Source organism: Bombus vosnesenskii, unplaced genomic scaffold (genome assembly GCF_011952255.1).
Source record: "Bombus vosnesenskii isolate JDL3184/JDL3185 unplaced genomic scaffold, Bvos_JDL3184-5_v1.1 scf7180000016279, whole genome shotgun sequence".
Taxonomy (NCBI): Eukaryota; Metazoa; Arthropoda; class Insecta; order Hymenoptera; family Apidae; genus Bombus; species Bombus vosnesenskii.
Genome location: NW_022884348.1, coordinates 231,579 through 252,343, shown reverse-complemented (window position 1 = coordinate 252,343; position 20,765 = coordinate 231,579). Strand labels below are relative to the sequence as shown.

Sequence of the window (20,765 nt, the reverse complement as noted above, 5' to 3'; positions counted from 1 at the left end):
GAAAGGTGAGGGATAAGCGAGAAAGGTGAAGGATAATGAGACACGGGAAAAAACGTGACTAAAGAGAAGTTCTAGGAAGGTATAACATATCGAGGAAACTTTGCCTGTCAAGGTTACCAGGGCAACGCTAATGGTCTGTCAACCAGCTGGTACCTTAAATATACGAGGAAGGACGTCATTTTAATAATTTCACAACGGTTGGGAAAAGTGGAATCGTCGGAAATATCGCGATGCTTATCGTCTGATAAAGCAAACGAGGCATACAAACTATGGCGTACATAGCGGACAAGTAAAATGAATTAAATTTTGTTGTCTCTATACCATGTAATTTAATTAAAAGCGTAAACAATAATAATATAGGAAGTATAGTGGTACGTTTGTAGAAGAGTAGAATCAAACGATCTAATTTTATAATTACATAAAGTAGAATCTTCCGTTGCTAAAACTTTATTATCCATATCTACTCGTTATATGAAATCGCTATAACATCCAAACGTTCTACTTTCTCGACGTAATATCTGCTAGTAAGAGACGCCTTTTTCCGTTATAGATAGCATTATGCGTACGGTGTGGTTTTCATACCTGCAAAACATCTTACTAAAATACGAAATATGAAGTTTTACTAAGAAACAGTATCGACTCAACGCATAAGAAACTATATTTCATTCTGTGATAGATGAATGTTTATTTCATAAACGACGAACATATACACTGTGCTACAGAGCAAATTTACCACGCAAAGTGAAGCAGCAAACGAAATATTGAGATTCGAAGATTCGAGGTACAAGAAGTATGTAACTTTGCAGAGTCGCTTATATTTTGTATTAAAATGTTTACGTAATTCAACAGACAAAAAAGTAGGACCCTTAAATGTATAAACAAACTATCAGTTTTCTCTATTCTTGTTTGAATAACTGAAATTTAATGTTCCAAAGATGTTTGTTTCATTTCTCAATAACTATTTAATTACATTTAATCGTTGCGATTTAATGTTATATTTAATATTTATTATCTTTAATCATTTTGCCTGTTTTGAGTATACGCAAAATGAAACATCGTTGAAAGTACTCGGTTCCTAAAGATTCGAGTCATCTTGTTCTAATTGCGACATAAAATTACGAAATGGTTACTCGTAATTTTAACCTGTTTCTACTGTATTAGGCGCAATCGTAGAAACTGTAGGAGTGCATAAAGCGAGGTGACATTATCGCTAAATCTAAATGTACAAAATGACACGCAACGTACATTATGAAGACATAGATACATTTAATTCTTATAATTATACATTTCATATTTAAACGTTCGTGTAAACTTTACGAAACTTTCTCTTTAACAAAATCCTTTTTATCGTATCATTAAATAATTGCACGATTCTCATTCGAATGTCACGAGGTAGTATTTTCAGGGCACGCTAAATGTAACAGGATTATCTAACGATACATCGTTTTAACGAGATAGTTACTATGACTCAGAATGTTATGTCATCGAAATTCATCGGAAGCTACTTTACATTATTATTTTACATTTCTTGAAGTAGGAAAAAGATGATATATACAAGCGATAAAAAAGAAGTAAAATTCACGCGAATTACAATATAATGCGTAAGACATATTAATGTTTTTCAAACTGATGCTGATATTTCGATAAAGTGATTTGTTAATTCGATTATTCTATTTGTTTGTACTTTGCAGGTAGATTGTCAGCGATTTTCATAGGAATTTTAACGCTTGTGATCGGTATCATATTGAGCAGCATTCCTTGGGTGGATTATATCATATTAAAGGTAGGTAATCACAGATTTTTTCATGTATGATTTATTATCGAATACAACCCGCTATAAAGTAACGTAACAAATACAAAATTGTTACCTTTTTTGTTAACATTAGTTTTTATATCAATCGGTTCTGCGAGTTAGCGCAACGGATAACGTTATAGATATCCTACACGAGGAACAGTCATATTTGTTAAAGCTACCTATCGAGTCTAACTCGATTTATAATTTTATTTGAAAAATGTAAAAAAAGATCAATCATTTAGCTAGACTCGCGGCTTCGTTGAATCGAGACATTGAAAACATCGTTTAACGAAATTTCATTTCAAGTTTATGTTTGCAGTTGGTATCGGTATCGGATATAAGTTAAAGTTCAAATAATACTAATGTCCAATGTTTAAATGAACAGTTCGAATGTGTACAAATCTTGAATTACTGGTATTAACAAGAACTGGAATTTATTTCGTGGCCGGCCTTGAACTTTCACGAAGAACAAGCTGAATTATATACATGAAATTTATAGGTTCCGCTGACAATATTAATTTCCGATTGTACTTTCCAATCGGTTTCCGTATTTATTGCTTCGCGGTATCGATTGTTTTTATCTTCTCCATCTTTGCTTTCGCTTAACTAGTTGTATATAAACATAAGTACATAAACTAGTTGTACGTGTTTAGCGTATTTGTTTTAGCTTTAGATTCTATCGAGTTGTTTCAACATCTATTCTGTGTACAACGTTGTATTTTTCCGTCTAGCAACTGCGATTATGGAATGGTTCTCTTTCGTTTCAATACTGGCAGAAGCCGGGGGTAGTTAGACTGACAAAAGTATACATATTCAACGTAACTAACGCAGAAAACTTTTTGCAATATAACGAGAAGCCAAAATTGCAAGAAATTGGTCCATTCGTATATAAGTAAGTACGTCGATGAAGTAATATAAAAACTAATACCCCAACGATACTTTACTTTTTATTTTATTTTTCTCTAAAATCTTAAATCTTATCCGATTTTCTTCAAAAGTCATAAAATTTAATTTATAAGTTCAACCTACGATGATTTATGTAATTGTGAATAATTAACTTGAGAAATACGATTGTTTTTATATCTCTTTTTTATTTTTATAAATATACAAGTATTTGTAGTTTCAAATCACAAAATACTTGTAGTTCTCACAATTTATAGAAACGGAATTGCACGCTTTGAATCCTCGCGGTATTTCGGTTCGATATTTTGATCGATACTTCCACGTAGTAATCGCAGTTCGATGAATTTTTAATTGTCTAATTAGTAATTATTTTAGAATGCTTGCAATATTTTTTTTACGGAAAATAATTTCGATCGATCTATTTATAAGTTTTCTTGTGAGAGGTCTAAAGGCAATTCGTTCTCTATATAGATGAAATTAAGTATGTTAAGATTCCAAATTTAGACTATTACGTATTTTTCGGCTTGTTTATATTGTTCGACCGAAGAAAATATTTTATTAAAGTACTTCAAACTTATCATTTACAGAGAAGATATGGAAAAGGTAAATATCGTTTTCCATAATAATGGTACTGTAAGTTATCAACACAAGAAGATATTAAACTTTGTACCAGAAATGTCGAAAGACAAGAACCTTAAAGTAATAGTACCAAACATTCCGTTATTAGTAAGTAAATTTTTCTTATAACATACAAATTTGAGAGTAGTGGAAAGATTTATTCTGGAATTTTATAATTACGCTTTAAATATATATCAATGTCAATTATCGATGATATCGTAAAATATAAAAATACGCCACGTCGTTAACGTTACTTTACTAAAATATTTTTCTTTTTTTTTATACAATAGCTTTTATGCAGATATCGACACATTCGAAAATGCGTTTCAAAATCTAAACGATTTCAACGAAAGAACTTTCTATCTGATACTGGCGTGCGTCGCATTATTTTTCAGACGTTGTCGACACAAAGCAAAGGACTACCTCGAATTATTAATTTGGGATTACACATGTTTTTGGGAGGAATGCGGATGACGCCGTTTGTTCCGGTAACTGCCGAACAACTTGTTTTTGGATACGACGATCCGCTAGTTAGCATCGCACATCAATTTTTTCCGAAAACGAGACGTCCCATGAGTCAAATGGGGCTTCTACTTGGGGTAATTACAAAAATATGCGATCGATGTAGCGTATGCAATTAAAGTACAGATAAAAGATATAAAATTGAAATATAGAAGATTGATCGTTTATTTGTAAATATGATTAATTAATTATTTTTTACGGTATTTTTTAGGTATCGCATAAAAGAAACGAAATGAATTTTTTTTATTTTTATGATAGGCATAATGACGATAACTTTAATTACAGAGGAATGGCACGTTAGAAGAAGTGTCCACTATTTTTACGGGGCATACGGATATGAAAGAGTTTGGATTAATAAATCGTTTAAACGGATTAGATCGTTTGCCATATTGGCCAAATTCACCTTGCGATTCCATTCGAGCTTCAGAAGGTAGATTTAACTAATTCAATCGTTGCTTATCCTATAGGCGAATTATTTATTATTACATTTGATAAATTTAAGCGCACCTCTAAACGATTAGATTCTAGACGTAATACGTTTAAGTGCTCCATTTATAGAAATTATAACGAAAAAATACCAACTGCTACAATTAATATCTTTTTTCTAGTATAACGTATAATAAATTCGTACGTTACGTTATAATAACATATTTATTACCCATAGGATCGTTTTTTCCACCCCGTGATAAAACTGGTTCAGATATCGTACATATTTGGGATAAAGATCTTTGTCGCACTTTACCTTTGCAATATCGTGGTCCGGTTAAAAAGTCAGGAATCAAAGCAGATTTATATACACCGCCTGATTCTGTGTTTGGACGTCCCAATGAAACTAGCCCAGAAAATGAATGCTTCTGTTCAGATGACATGTCCACCTGTCCTTTCAATGGATTGCAAAATATCAGTCCTTGTCAGTACAGTAAGTACTAACTAAACTGTACTACGCGTGTAACTGTGATACCCAATAAACAAACTGAAAACTGTTTTTTGTTAAATTTGATTAATTCGATAGAATATATCTATATTTTTACGAGCGTGTAAAAATCAAAAGTATCGTAAAATATTTTCCGAGAACGAAATTATCTATATAACACGCAGCAAACTTTCATTTTATTATTACTTAAACTACTATTAATATTTCAGCTGCACCTGTTTACCTTTCCTTTCCGCATTTCTACAAAGCTGATCCCAAGTTATTAGACGCAGTACACGGATTAAAACCAAATCGGGACATACATGAAACTTACTTTAAAATTCAACCGGTAAGTAATTTTCAAAACAAAAAAAAAAAAAAAGAAATAAAAGTATCGTATAAGAGGACGAATAATATCAGATTTGTAATTATATGCTAAATGCAATTTAATCCTCCATGAACGAAATCTCTTGTTTACTTATAAAAGAACGAGGAAAAGATTACAATTGATTGTAATTTTTTGCTTCGATCCAAAATCTATAAACTCTTAGTCGTCGCGAACGAATCGTTTGGTATCGCTGAAATGATAATACGTCGACGAAATATTATAAGATCGATGATGAAATAAAATAGAATTTAAAAAATAACATATGAATGTGTGTAGCTTATAAGCCACGTAACGTTAATATAATCGATATCTATAACGCGTATACTACAGCGCAACTTGTTTGATTTATAGAAACTTGGCGTGCCGTTGGAAGGAAAAGTGCGCGTTCAGTTAAACCTAAAGGTGGAACACCAACCATATATCGGCGTGGTGTCGAATTTTCCCGACATAGTATTTCCTATTATGTGGGTCGAAGAGGGTATCGAAGAACTGACACCTTCTATCCGCAGATGGATCTATTTAGCAACAACATTTAGCGACGTTGCTGCCCCTTGTACCTCGTACGGATTAATTCTAGTCGGTATAACAATCGTATTCGCGGTTTTCGTGAAGGCTTACAACAACGTGATGTTTACGCACGAAGCGATCGAACTAGGTAAACGAACCATAAGAAGAGGTTCCACGTTGTTAGTAAATGGACAGCACAAATTATTAATTACACGAGAACAATACGTTTTGCTCAGTAACGATAACGACGAGAAGTCAGCAAGAATAGAATAAATGTCTAGCTGTAATAGTAATACGATTGTATCTGTAACGATTAAACGAATAGTATTGGATTCACATTCGGATGAGTAATCGCGAACAGCGGCGACGAGTAATCGCGTAAATCGCCTCGTAGCATAGGATTTCTAATCGTTTGATACTATAGACCAAAGTTTTCCTTCCAATTACCTGAACAATAGTTTGATGTATATCGATTGCAATAGCATGGGTTTGGCAAACATTCGACGATCACCTACACATTCTTTTTTAATCTTTCTCTTTTCTTCGACCGTATCTGTGATTTCATCTTTTTATTTATATCGTCGATGTACGAAACAGATCGTGCTTGGACGAACAGAAACGGGTAACAAAGCGGTCAAAGAATAATGTTCGAGAAGTTTAGTGGCTACAAAAAGTATTTGCTTCTTTTTCCAATAAAGCATTTTTATCAGTTTTTTATCAGATTCTACATAGCATTTTCATAATACGTATCAAACTTTTATCCTCGTATAAAAGTACTACTAAATAATACGAAATATATGATATTTGGTTTGTAAGAGTAGGTCTCGGTGTGATGCAGAAGGGACTGTCTTAATTCTCCATCGAGCTATTAATCTATACGCATAAAAAAGAAACTAATTTTTGGAATTTTTGTCAGCCTGTTGGTTATTGTTGCGTCGTATTTCTTAAAAAATCGAACCCTTTTATAATTTTTTGTTCTTTTCTTTTCTTTTCTCCTCTCATTTTACTCCTCCTCTTACAGGACCTAATCAAACAGCGTCTAAATGCAATAATAGATAGAGTGTTGTGCAAATACCTTTTCTAATCACTGTATATATATACGTTCAACGAATTTGTTTAACTACGATAGAGTACGCGTTGTACATAAAGTTACTTCTGCACGATAATTAACAAGTGGAATATTAGTACTATGTATGTATGTGTATGCTAGTTGTTAATAGCAAGCGATTGCCAAGACTCAATGAAGGCATGTAGGAATACGATTGATATTATCGAATAATATTAATGAATATGTTTGATTTTTATTATTTAGGGTTTTGTTGTTTTTAGAATCATAAGAGACAAAATCGAAGAGTTCGTTAAAATTTCAACGCCTGCGATTGGATCTTCGAATATCACTAAAAATAATGTTCCAAGTGAAAATCACATATAATAATATACATATGCATTACATTTTACAGCTGGCAACCAATAAAATTTACTTACTCATAAAATAATACTTTATAAAAGTAACATGTCACTTAATTAGTTTCGTTATAGGCATATTTCAGTAAGCCTAAAAGATATACTTGAGAACAACTTAAACAACGATCAAAATTTTTATGATTTTAATCGTTCGTAAAAGTACGTAATTTTGTGCTTTATTATATTTTTAGGTCGTTCGTTCAATTGGTAAGTGAATTATTGTTACTGATAATAAAATTTATTACAATTTTATATGCTATATATTCTATATTTTTGTTGAAACAAGTAATATGGGTTAACTTTATATCTGAAAATACGTGGATTAACATTAACGTGTGAATTTTTTAAATAAAGTTTTATTTGCATCACTGAAAAAAATAATTAACTTATCTACTACTATAATAATTATTATTTATTATAACTTAAATTTAAAAATACGCATTACAAAACACAATTAACAAAGTTATATCAGATTGTATTTAGAATATTACCGAGTGTGTAAAGAATTGTAAGCTAAACGATTCCTTTGTAAAAAAATTTTATACTTTAGAACATGCTTGACTCGAGCTGAAGTACGCATTTGGATATAGCACTATACAACGGTATCACATTTTAGATAAAGCCCAGCAGTTTATTATAACGCAAGGATAATATTATATTTACATTTTTAATCGACGATAATCTTCGTTCAATAAATTTTACTATTCTTGCTATGCTATAAATTACACATTACAAAAAAATGATGAGGTTTATATCACGTCAAACTTTTTATAAGAATATAAATAATAATATAATTATTTAAAAGTTATCGTACTAAATTAGATGAATGTTTAGAATTTTTTTAATGTTTAAATATTGGTGTTATTTTCCACATGTTAGTGGTAAGAACGTTAGCGTGAAAAGAATTTACATTTTTGAAAATTAATTCTGAAAATAATACATGTATATTTTGAAAAAGAAAAAACTCAGAAGAATAAAATATCATATTACAATTTATCCGATGGTGTCGAATCTCTTATCTTAATTACGTTCTCGTATTCTGTAATTCGTCGATTTCGTAATTCGTGCTTAATAGCGTTTTATTATTTACATGCACAGATATGTTCTACACATCCTTAATAAGCTACCGATTGTGAGCTAAAGTTGCTCTATATAGATAGGTATTTCTATTGGACACGTGGACTCTGTAGCCGTTTCGATACACAGCAATTACGAACGAACGAAGTACTAATACGTTAGTTTTGCTGTTGAATAATTTATACAGAATAAAGGTGTCTTAATTAAGAATACACCTATAAATTATAATTAGTGCAATACACTTTTCTTTTGCTTCTCTTAAGTTCTTTTTTAGGATTATAGATATTTTATAAATTCATTTGATTTTTAAATTTAAAGTATTCAAGCCGATCTTATCAATAATTTCTAAAGAAAATTATCTGAGGGGACATGTCGCTAGCAACGGAGGTATGGTAGTTAATGAAGTAGGCTCTCTTAAATTAAGTTTATGCAGTTCTTCGTCCGCTTTGTTATGTTTCAACTCTTGCTGAGTGTACAAGAATTTGTTCCACTCGTCGATTCTTGGATGCGCTAGATGCTATATTTACAGAAACATATATATTTACAATTTTCAATGTCGAAGAATAATTAGAAAGTGAATTAAACGATATATCGATAATTTAAAGTAATTATTTACGAAGCTAAATTAGTCAAATACTAGATTAATAAAAAGTAATATTACCTCAGCAACATCGTACACCCAAATCTTTCCAGTATCATCGCCAACGGTTACGTGTAAACCGCTCGGTGTCCATGAAACTCTGTTAAGAGCCGGAGAACCATTGATCACAATACTAGCGGTGGGTACTTCAGTATCTTGATTCAGATTCCATAAATCTAATCGTCCTGAATCGTCTACCGCGGCAAACAGAGCTGGATGGGTCGGCGACCACGCAACGTCATAAACATAATCACCATTGTGCTCGAAAGAATATAGAGGTTTGCTCTCCTTAAGACTCCAGAGCTTAATCGTCCAATCGATGGACGACGTCAAGAATAGATGTGAGAAATCTATTCCACCTTGTACAGCATGCGTGCTGATTCCTGTAACTGGTCCTTGATGACCTTCGTAAGAATCTAATACACCAGCTTTTGTGCCATGACGACAAGCTATCGAACAAATACAGAGAGTCAGAACGGTTTGTAGGTTAATTATTAATTTAATTTCTTTTCACGAAATTCGTTTACCGGAATATACAGTTCCTTCTTCGCTGCCTACAACGAAATTATTAACATCGCCATGGGGGAACGCCAAACAAGTGGCGGCAATTGCTTTCGATTGTTTAGTGTGAAGCTCCAATGTCTCTTGCGGCTGTGACAACATGTCCAAACTCCAGGAGCACAGTTTGCCATCGGTCGATATGCTTATCAAATTGTGCGCGTTTTGTGCCCCAACAACGTTTAGACAATATACAGGATGCTGAAGATAAGAACTAAGATATGTATATCGATCATCGAAAGCAATCGTCGAGACAAGTCACGTTTACACCATCATGGATAAAATTTTCAGCCTTTACGATACATTTTGTATTATTTTACAGATCAATAAAGTTAAATAAATGCAATTAAATCGTTATTATCATTCAACGTTAGGCGACGACGATATTAAAACAAAATTCATCTGGACTGAAATTTCACCGATGACAGTAAAGTGACTTTTTATCAAACGACTTACAGTATGCGCGCTTGCTGATAGTGGAGTACGTTGAATAGGAGTTCTCTTTTGCACTCTATTGTCCCAGAGAACGATTTGGCCGGAATAAGTACCTCCTAAGATTAAATTAGGATGAAATCTTGCAAACGTGGTCGACATAACCGGAGACTGACAATGGAAAATAAATTCCGGTGTTGTTTTCTTAAACTTTGTGTTCCAAACCAAACACACCCCATCGGGATCATTTGGAGTGTCATCGTTATTGTTATAGGAGGCTGCAAGAAGTTCCGGAAACTGAGATGACCAATCCATCGAGGTCACACAACGATTACGAGACCATCGATCGCAGAAGAACCATCGATTTAACCACAAACGCTGATGACTCTTTTCGTCCCTATAATTAGCGAATGATTGGTGTACAGTAATTAGAATAATTAAATCCTAATGTTAAATAACATTTATCTTTACTCACATTCCATCTTCGCCATCCATGGTACCGGTATAATCGCTATAAATATTAACGGATTCTCCTAATGCCCTTTCCACAATTCTACTAGTACGATCAAGGAATCGTTGAAAATCTTCGGATAGTATAATCATTTGTTTCTCTTCTTCGCTGAGTTCTTGTACTGTAAATTAGTATTTATATAATTAATTATATAGTTTGATCCCGGTAAAAACTATTTCGATTACTTTCAACGAAGATCGAAAGAATATTCGGATACGAAAGGCTCCGTGTTGTATAATTTAAGACAAAAGGAAAATCACCTTCTTTAGGTTTTTCTTTTTCCTTTTCTTGCTCCACTTGTGTGACCGCTGGCTGCACTTCCTTAACCTGTGGTAAACCATGGGGAAGAATTCCAGGAGGAAGCTTGCTTTGGAAACCATCCATATGCGGCAAACTGTTCTCTTCGTCTTCGGCTTGGCCATCATCAAATGTCAAAACTGTGGTGAATAAGCTGGTTCCGCCACGAGTACCCTAACTTGGATATATCTATCTACCTCTGGCAAATGCCCTACTTTAAGAATTCGAATGTTCTACGTTGAAAAAAAAAGAAGAAAAAGATAGCTATACTATCTCGTAACGCTACATGATAAACGACATTGGCATCTCCTACAAGATATATTCTACGTAAAATAATAATTGGAAGAACCTATCGCGTTAAAATCCGAACTAGAACAGAAATGCATAAAAGTAAAGAGCAAAACCGCGATGCATTCGTATATTTGTGCAAGTTGTGCAACTCTTATATTGATTATTACGCTTAACTTTGAAACGTATTAGCTACCATGTAATTGAAACGTCACAAAAAATAAAATAAACTTTTTGCAAATAAAGAAACTGTGAAAGCGTCGAGTTTAAGGGATGCAACTCTCTTTCAAAAGTTTTCGTAAAAGCGTATAAAAGTTACGTATGTGTATACAAACAATAATATAAGAATAATAACTGATTGAAAGATGAAAAATTATACAGATATTAGGAGAGGCGACTAGGTTGAATCACATGCATTGACATTAGTCACGTATGTATAAGAAGGTGGACTGCTTGTTGGTGGATTACGTAAATAAAAATCGGATTTTAATCTGAGATATTTTACGATTGACATGAAAATCATCCGAAAACATATCTCTCCACCCTTCGTTTTAGCATAAATGCAGATGAAATGGAAGAATGAGCCGAAGTAAATGAAAGATCGATCGATGATTTTTTAAGTGAAGTATACGTTACGTTATACTGTAGGTATATAAAACATCGATTCATAAATGCTTTCAATATCAGTACCCATTAACGAATAGAGCTCTCTTTTTTCTCCTCAACTTTTGAACATCGAAGATTATACAGAATCAAAAAATAAAAATACAAAAATTGTGATATGTTAACGCAACTTCCCAAGTCTCATGCAGCAGCTAGAGAATATGTAATTTATATAAGAACAAGAAAAAAAAATATTAAAAAAAATGTTCTACTTCATATTTATACTTCAAGAAGAAAGAAAAAAAGAAGAAAAAAAAGAAAAGAAAATTGCCTCTAAGTGAGAAACGAAATGAAAATGATAACGATGATTTATTATGTTGTACTTCGATCATGCGTAGTGAAATATGACGAATGATTGAACAAAACCATAAAATTGTATGTATGACATCTACGCATGCAGGACAAACGAAGCAAGTTTTTACAATTATGAAACAAAACCATAGAAAACTACTTAACAATCTGATGATTTATCAAGCAAGTTCGAGTGTAATTTGATAGTACAAGTTCCCTCCTTTCAGTGCATACAAATACAATAACTGAATAGAAGAAAAAAAACGAACAAAAAATTATTGGTCGAATGCAATTTTGTGAAAATGAATATAATCCTTGTATCGGTGATATTAATTAGGTAGAGTGAATCGTCTCTAGAGAGGATTACCTACCTGTAAATTCGTCCTCCCATTCTAAACCAGGATTTAGATTGTACTCGTCTTGAAGGAGGGAAAAGAAAATGTCAATCAATCACGTGTTTTATCATGTTAGTTATGTTTGTATCTAATTTCACGTCTCTCATAGGAAATTATTGATGTATGCCACGAAAATATATTTACATACATATCCTTCATGGATATAAGAAAACCTGTTAATTATTCTAAAAAAATAGCACGCGAAATATACGCTATAAATAGCCTATCGATTAATTTTGAATTCATTAGCATTTTGATCGAACAGTTACAATTACGTATAAGATCTATTCGTTAATGTTTTCTCCTTTATCATGCAAGATACATCAACAATTAGCTAGAAAGATTGAAATGGTAATATTGGATTGGAGACGATAATATTAATTATAAATATATTTATATACATGCAAATAGTATAGTAATATACCCTATAAACATCATCATATTTGTTAACAAGATTATGCTCTAAAGGGATCGATAAACAATGTAAAACTTTTTCTGATCTTTGTATAAAATACCTATTATATACCTTTAAATTTGATTTTATAACAAAATTCGTCATCTTCGTAATATATACATACTGAATTAATAAATCCATTTCTTATAGCATTTTTTTCTAATATTAATTTTTGCAAATTAAATCGACGATACACGTACATCTTACGAAATTGCAATCCCTTTAGGCTTTTCAACAAACTTCAGTTAAAAATCATCATATATACGTATACTGTAATCTCTTTATTCATTTACAACTACGTCGCTAATTTAACGATCTAAGGGAATAGTAATTTTTTAATAAATCGATTACATCGTAAAACGCAATATTACAAATTTTGGGAAATAAGTTTTTGTAGAACAACAACAACAAAAAAAAAAAAAGAGGGAAGAAGAAACGAAGACGAAGACGAAGAATATTGACCAAATTGAAATATTTTAACATAATAGACTGACATCTCCGACTATTATTAATTTACATGAATGAATTCACCATATTTCAATCCGTTTGAAAGATATGAAATAAAAATAGCTTTTATTAAAAGAAAAGTATTATCACAAAGTTTAAATAATACGAAGAGACGTTTTATCGGAAGAAAAATATTAATAACATTTGAAATACGTATTATTTTCACAAAATGTATTTCTATGTGAACAAACAATTTCTAATTTTTACTAATTCAATGAACTTTCTTGCTATATCATTTTCACAAAAAACGAAACCGTGCTGTTAAAAAGCAACATCTGCAAATCGAACTTTTGCGACACTAAAAGCTCAAGCCACAGAACTCGTTGCTGTGTGTTCTTTTCTTCTATTTAAAAAAAAAAAGAAAACTTTGTTTATACAATATTTAACCAACTTTAACACCATATGTTACCCGCTCCCATGTTAGTATACTGCAGTAACCCAAGTAACTACGAAAACTATAACCGTGAAATCGCGTCGAGAACTCTGGAAGGTGCGTTAAGTTGTGACAAGATTTGTCAATGGATATTCACACAATAAAATATTTTTTGTTTCAGACAATCCCAGTTTCAAACAATATCGAATAATTCGATAAATTGTTTAAGTGTACTCTTTATTATAAAATCTTATCAAATATCAGAATGTTAAAAATGTCTATAGTTTACTTTATGAACTTTTATAGTGCGAAAAATTTGTATTAATGAAAAAATTGGCAAGGATTACTTGATACAGTTTTATCAGCAAATATGTTTTTATTCTGTAAGAATTACTCTATACTATAATTATGTTATAATTCGAGAAATATTTCGGTTAATAGAAAAGATATCATTAAGCGTAACAGAAATATAAATAAAATACAAAATTTAAATTTTTTACGATAGAATTTTTTAACTCTGTCTGTAAATGGATAGTTAAGTACTCCAAAGGTAGTCTACAAATTTTCAAAATATATTTATTTAACGCTAACGAATATAAAGGCTAAATATTTTTACTATGTATTTAAAGTATCGGAAACATGGAATTACATTTTGCAATTCAACTTCTGTACAATAATCTTTCGTATGTGTTCTGTACATTGTGTTTTGCATATAAATTGGTTTCCAATTTTTAACAAGTATTTAGTATTATTATACTTCGAAATGTAAAATTTATACATTTATGCGTGTTTATTTCTTCTCATTTAAGTATCTATAGTGCATGCTTTCATAAATGTATAAATGTTAAAATATTTCCGTTTCAGAATCGGGATGTCAGATAAATTCTCAAAAAAATGATAAATACAGAAACTAAAGATAGAATACACCAATAAAAAAAAAAATATTGATATAAGAAGTAAAAGAGCCAAAAAGTCCAAAGCAAGATATAAGGTAGCGAAGATATTCTAGATTCTGGGTGGAGAGTCATTTTGTATGTCTACAATACTGATAAATTTTATTCAAATATAGCTCACTTCGCTATTAAACTTTTACATGAATACTTGAGCTGAAGAGAAAGGTAGAAAGAAAGAGGCAGAGAGAGAGAGAGAGAGAGAGAGAGAAAAAGAGAGAGAGAGAGTGCATTCTCTAGCTTACTAGCTAATCCATGTAATGGTTCTCTTACCTTTAAAATTTATTATAATTTTAAAAATTTAGATTTTCGCATATGGAATTCATCTTTTACATATCTATTCCGTCCTAATGCTTTAAATTTGTATCTCGTTTACATTTTACATATTGTCAATTCTAAGAGAATAAATGGAATATATCTAAACCTAAATCTGAACCTAAAACTTGTTGAAAACCAAGAGAAATCATAACTTACCGTAATAGTCGAATGCATGAGCTGAGAAGAGGAGGGAAAAAAATTGCACTTAGTTACAATCTTTTAAGAATGCACTACACTAATAGCACCTCTCTACACTCAGACCATAAGCATTTTAAGAGAAAAAAGTTTCGATAATAAAATATCTAGAAAAAATCAAATAAAAAGAAAACAATATACGATACTTTTGCGCCAAATGTCTATAATTGGAATTGGATTAAATAATATGTTTCATTCTTACTAACTTATTTCAAAGCATTTATAGCATTTTTTCTTATTAAAATTTATATTGCACGTGCTCGGTAAAAATATATTTGCCTTTATAAAAATAAGTTATTTCTTATAATCGTTTGTTAGATACTAAATAGAACTGAAGTTTTAATCGTACTAAGGAAAAAAAGAAAAAGAAAAAACAAAAAAAGAATTTTATACGCTGAATGTAGTTAGGTGGGTATAGATTTGTAAATTTTTATATTGTGCTGTGCTGCGGTTCCTACGCGTAAGAGGAAACATACATATTCAATACTTCTTGCATTATTGAAGTACGATTCAAACAGTATAATTTCAATCTTTGCCGTAATTCAACACCTCTTAAATTTTGTACTGACTATGTTTAACAAGAAGTTATAAAACATTTCTTATCGAATGTGACTACCAATGGATGCTTTTAATAAGCAATATTCAATATCTCACTTACATTCCTTGTCACACTTATTTCCACCCCCCTAAGTTTCTCAGAAATAAATTTTGCTATAAATTGTTCGAAATAAAAGTTTTGTTAGAGTACTAGACAAGTTTATAATGCACTACATTTTGCACACTATAATAGATAAAAAACAATAGACATGACATACAAACATTTTTGAACATAATATCCCTTTTTAAGTACTAAACAAAATACTAAGTAACTGGATTTCTAATATGTTATAATAATTGTTACAATTAAAACAATATTGCTTTCTACGAATATTCATATTCACAAATTATTAAAGCATCAATAATAATCATCTATCTGTTTGCTATAATAAATTTAATGCTAGCGCATATGAGTCAAGGTATACTAAATTATTGTTGTAATAAACTTTAAATTTTCCCAACAAACAGGACGCCTAATGTTAATATATTGTATAACTTTAATAGACTGTTAGTATATTATTAAATTAAATTATATAAAGCATGTTAGAAGCCTATTTATGCAAACAAGTGGACGTTGTATATGGTAGTGATAGATAAAATATATATATTACAACTGCATAATGTTAGAAAACTAAAATTTTTAATATTCTTTAAAAATTCCTTTCTTCTACTTAATACAGCTGAAAATATTTTTACTTAACTCAACTTTACTCTCTATTGTACTCAATTCAGAGATTAAAATGGGAAATTTCTAAATTCTTAATATTTCAATACATCTATATATCTTGTATATCTATCTCCATATACAATACTTGTAAATTAACTGAGATTGTAGAATCAATCAAATATAATCATCGTTCGGTTCAATTTTGATAATATTAGATACTGCATAGAAATACGAATAGAAAAGTTGATAAAAGTTAATATAAATAGAAACTATTATCAGTTTTGATTCTACACTCCTCTGTTGCGAATATAGATATCTGTGTATCTACCTCTATTATATATTGTTGTACAACAATTATAGGAAAGGTAATAAAAAGAAGACAGAACATACATAGGTAGTTTGGTGCAGACCCACCTTTCCTGGGACGCCACCAGTCAGTCTCAAAGTAGCCTGCGGAGTAAGAGTGAGTTGGTGTTGTTGTTGAACAGGAGGAGTAGATGGTGTATGCAGAAGAAGATGCGGACAGTCCTTATGTCCAACACCAGTTGATTTGACCGTTTGTATCGCAAGACAATGGAATACGCGTATATTTAATAATGCCGCAAGTTCAGTTAGGTAACGGGACACGCATGTAACACGTAATATATCCCACATTTTTATACCAAATATCTTTCTTAAGTTTAACAATCATAAATAAAATAATACTTTATTATTAGAAACACTAAAAAAGTAAACTTTATTATAAAAAAATATATTTCAACGAATTATGTTTTATTTTAAGAATGATATATTCAAAAATATTACTGTTTAGTATTTGAATAATTCAAAAAATTTGTAGTAAAGTAGGTGGTATAAGAAATGGAATTATTAAAAAACCCCAACTTTTCAACAGTTTTTATAAATGTTTATATAATTAAGAAGAAAATTCCAAGATAAATAAAAGATTAAGAATCATAACCAACTGAAATTGCGGTTTAATAAAACGAAAGTGAAAATAAAAAAAGGAAATAGTTTCCATCACCAAGAAAAATAATATTTGTTTCCATAACCCGATTTTGTTAAGTGTTATCCATTTCTACTAATACTTCTTCTACAAAGTATGTAAAAGTGTACAAATAAAAACATTACAACATCCACTATATAATTGTTAGAATACCCTTACATAATATACTTGAATATCACGATAGACTTATTATTTCCTCAATAACATTAAATTTACATTAAAAGCACAATCTTCTTTGTTATTATTCTTATTAATGGTAACAACAAAACATTATTAAAGATAAATGAATTCACTTGTTAATATATGCAAAAACTGTTTAAGCAGATATCTTATATTCATGACTATAGTTATTCTTTTTTAAGTGTTGAAAACTGCTGGAAACTTAGTTCGACAAAAGCTAATACACACAATAAAAAAATAGACAAATAAAACACCAGTATTGCTACAAATATGTGACATGCTATTTTTAAGTATGAACAAACTTTAAGAATATGTAAGTTTCCTCATTAGTTAAAATTAATCATAAAATACAACATAAATAAGTAAACCAATTCTCATTATTATCACAATAAAATCAAGATCACAAATAAAATAATGTGACTGGTTGTGTGTTATTACACAATGTATGTATTATTACATCTGGCTATGGTATTAGGTACCTATTAATATTGTCAGTAATGGCATATATGTTTTAAAAATATACATTCTTATATACACCACCCACTTTACCATATTCAACCATATATAGGCATATGTGAAAGTGATAGCATTTTTCAAAATACTAAAAAGGTATCAAACATTTTATAATCCTTTGTATTCTTCTGTGAACATAATTAATAAATTTAGATATTTAATATCTTCTAATCTTCAAAATTCAACTATAATGATTTTCAATCTTTAATAATGCATAGAGGAAAACAAGCTATAAGTTAGGATGAAAAAATTATCCTTATTTACAAAAATCTTATTCTGTAAGATTTTTTTACTAACTTTACTAACTTTACCAACTATACCAACTAACAAATATATATTGATTTGAATTTATCGATGAATATACCGATCCAACCAAAATCTTGGTCACAGAATAGCTAATTTTTTATAGAAAAACATTTTTATAAAAACGTTTGCTTTCTTAGAACAAAAACGGATTGAAAATTCAATTAAAATCAGATAATTGATCAGCACTTATCATCGAATAACCCACTATCTTTATCTATGCCTAAATATTATGAGACCAAAATAATTCTAATCCTTATTGTTATTTTACAAGCTTGATAATGTTCTTTCTTGTGTCATCGGATTACATCTATTCATCAATGCATCAAACTATAGTAATAGGGAATTTTATTCAATTATAACAATTGTAAAGATATATTAAATGTCTTATATCGTAAATAAATGTAATCATACGTGATCGAGTAACTACTAAAAGTTGATTTTTTTCTATAAAAAGCTGTGAGAAAAATTTTTTTTATACGGACGGATCTACTCCTTTTGTAATTCAACTACTAATTTTCTTTCTTTTTTTTTAACTTTAATTCTTTACTACGAAGAAATATAAATTTACATTTAAATGAATCTATTATGAAATTGACAATTTTAGAATACAAAGGATTAACAATCGATGCAATAAATAACTAAATATATAAACGTGACTGAATAAAAAATATATAATAATAACATATATTTCATTATAATCAATTCATTCTTTATAAACGTCAAAAAGATTATATTTTCTTATATTCGTGTGATATTTTAATTCGATTAAATTAACATTAGCGTAACACAAATATTAAAATGTTTTAAATGATTATATATAGTTCTAAATTCACAATTAAGAGCAACACAAAAGTGCAATTATTTAAAAATTGAATATAGTGACTCACCGTCGTGAGATGTGTGCGATGTTTGAATAGTTTGTGTTTGTTTGGTATAAACAACTGGTTCTTTCGGAGGAATATTGGTATGTGCCACAGAAACAATCGTTAGTTCCCGATTCTTCTTCCTAGCACTGCTGCTATCAAAAAAATGATAGAAATTAAATAATCCAATATATATCTTTATATAAAGTATACGAAGAACTATCCAATATAATATAAATACCTCTGAGCAGAATTTATACTGGATGGCTGTAAACTAGCATCAGGAGTAGCATTAGCACTTTGTTCTGGAGTCAAAGAATTCATACTAGATAAACTGGATAAGACATCTGCGAACAAAATAAATTGTGTCAAAGTAATATCTATGAAACTAAAATAAACATAACATTAAAATTTAATTATTTACCTGACACTGGTGCTACACCCAAGGATGAAAGCATAGCATCCAATTCTTTCCGATGATCTTTATCCGTTCCTGCAGCACGAACTGTAGCTTCCTCAACCTTTAATACAAAATTTTAAGAGATACATAAACATGTAAAATGATTAAGAACATTAAATTTAAATAAAAATTTCTTACATCTTTCTGTTCTTTTTCTCTTCTACGTCTTTCCTTTTCTTCTCTAATAGCCTGAAGTTTGGCTTTTTTTCTTTCAAGTTCTGCTTTTCTGTCAGACATCATTGTGCTACTTTCTTAACACCTAAACAATATTCGACAATATAACATTAACAAAAAACTTTGAGGCTATACGTATTTAACGAAGAGATTTTGATCATTATTAGGATTACAAAATCCTTGACAGGTTTCACGAAATTTATTAACGGAACTTCAACCGGATTTACTGCGATTATTGATTTCTGTTCTATGACGTCAGTTTTAGGTCAATTTTTGTCCCGTGATAAATATATATATATATAAATAATAAATATTCGCAGATATGAAAAAGCAAACGATTTAAAAATTGAAAAATGTGGTATAGATATGAGTAACACAATAATTAATATTCATGTTACAACGTTCTGCACTGAATTCAATGAAGAATGTCCATCTGTCATGTAATAATATTTACGCAATGAATTAATTCGAAACTTTCCATTTTAGTTAGAAAAACGTAGAATACATTCACCTTTTATCGTGCAACGTATTTCACAGGTACGAATGCCAAAAATGATTGTAGTTTCGATTTCTACATCATCTAATCGACCCGCCCGACATGCAAACCTTTTGCATTGCAACAACAACGCCACGGTATCAATGTTTGGTACTAAGTACTAACGGAATACTCGATACGATTTCCTGCATGTCCATATATGTGATTTGTAAATGTTTTCGATAGATGGCGGTAAAGAAATCTTCTATGGGCCGCTATATATATGTATTTGTATTTTATAAAATTATTCTTGTATTTAGTAAGGAAAGATAAACGTTAATGTTGAGATACATATACACATATATTTGCAAGTAATATGTCCTCGATAATTTTCTCAAAAAGTCCAAAATTATCTTTTCACAATTTACAAGAAAAGATCACGAATTGCAAATACAGATTTCATAAACA

General features: G+C 30.4%; 2 protein-coding genes across 38 annotated transcripts in view; one reads left to right on the top strand and one right to left on the bottom strand.

Moving 5' to 3' along the window:
* LOC117242875 (scavenger receptor class B member 1) overlaps positions 1 to 7,647 on the top strand; it is a 39,669-nt gene extending 32,022 nt beyond the window's left edge. The window contains exons 3-10 of the mRNA XM_033509914.1: positions 1,692 to 1,783; positions 2,527 to 2,687; positions 3,286 to 3,424; positions 3,712 to 3,915; positions 4,124 to 4,268; positions 4,503 to 4,757; positions 4,982 to 5,100; positions 5,491 to 7,647. Coding sequence (XP_033365805.1) covers positions 1,692 to 1,783; positions 2,527 to 2,687; positions 3,286 to 3,424; positions 3,712 to 3,915; positions 4,124 to 4,268; positions 4,503 to 4,757; positions 4,982 to 5,100; positions 5,491 to 5,919 — 1,544 coding nt within the window. The 3' untranslated portion in view covers positions 5,920 to 7,647. The remainder of the gene's footprint in view (positions 1 to 1,691; positions 1,784 to 2,526; positions 2,688 to 3,285; positions 3,425 to 3,711; positions 3,916 to 4,123; positions 4,269 to 4,502; positions 4,758 to 4,981; positions 5,101 to 5,490) is intronic.
* A 68-nt stretch (positions 7,648 to 7,715) lies between these two features.
* On the bottom strand, positions 7,716 to 20,486 carry LOC117242869 (cytoplasmic dynein 1 intermediate chain-like). Of its 37 annotated transcripts, none has more exons than XM_033509872.1 (14): positions 20,334 to 20,486; positions 19,787 to 19,907; positions 19,613 to 19,709; positions 19,430 to 19,535; positions 19,213 to 19,343; positions 16,714 to 16,851; positions 15,021 to 15,041; positions 12,239 to 12,286; positions 10,589 to 10,765; positions 10,293 to 10,449; positions 9,842 to 10,214; positions 9,355 to 9,586; positions 8,849 to 9,276; positions 7,716 to 8,704 (listed from the first exon to the last, which is right to left on the bottom strand). In XM_033509872.1, the coding sequence occupies exons 2-14, from the start codon at positions 19,886 to 19,888 to the stop codon at positions 8,543 to 8,545; spliced, it is 2,172 nt and encodes a 723-aa protein (XP_033365763.1). In that variant the 5' UTR covers positions 19,889 to 19,907; positions 20,334 to 20,486; the 3' UTR covers positions 7,716 to 8,542. The 37 variants fall into 37 exon arrangements, with proteins under 37 accessions (XP_033365763.1, XP_033365766.1, XP_033365767.1 ...); XM_033509875.1 differs by having other exon boundaries at positions 10,589 to 10,741; XM_033509876.1 differs by having other exon boundaries at positions 16,738 to 16,851.
* Between the last annotated feature and the right edge of the window lie 279 nt (positions 20,487 to 20,765).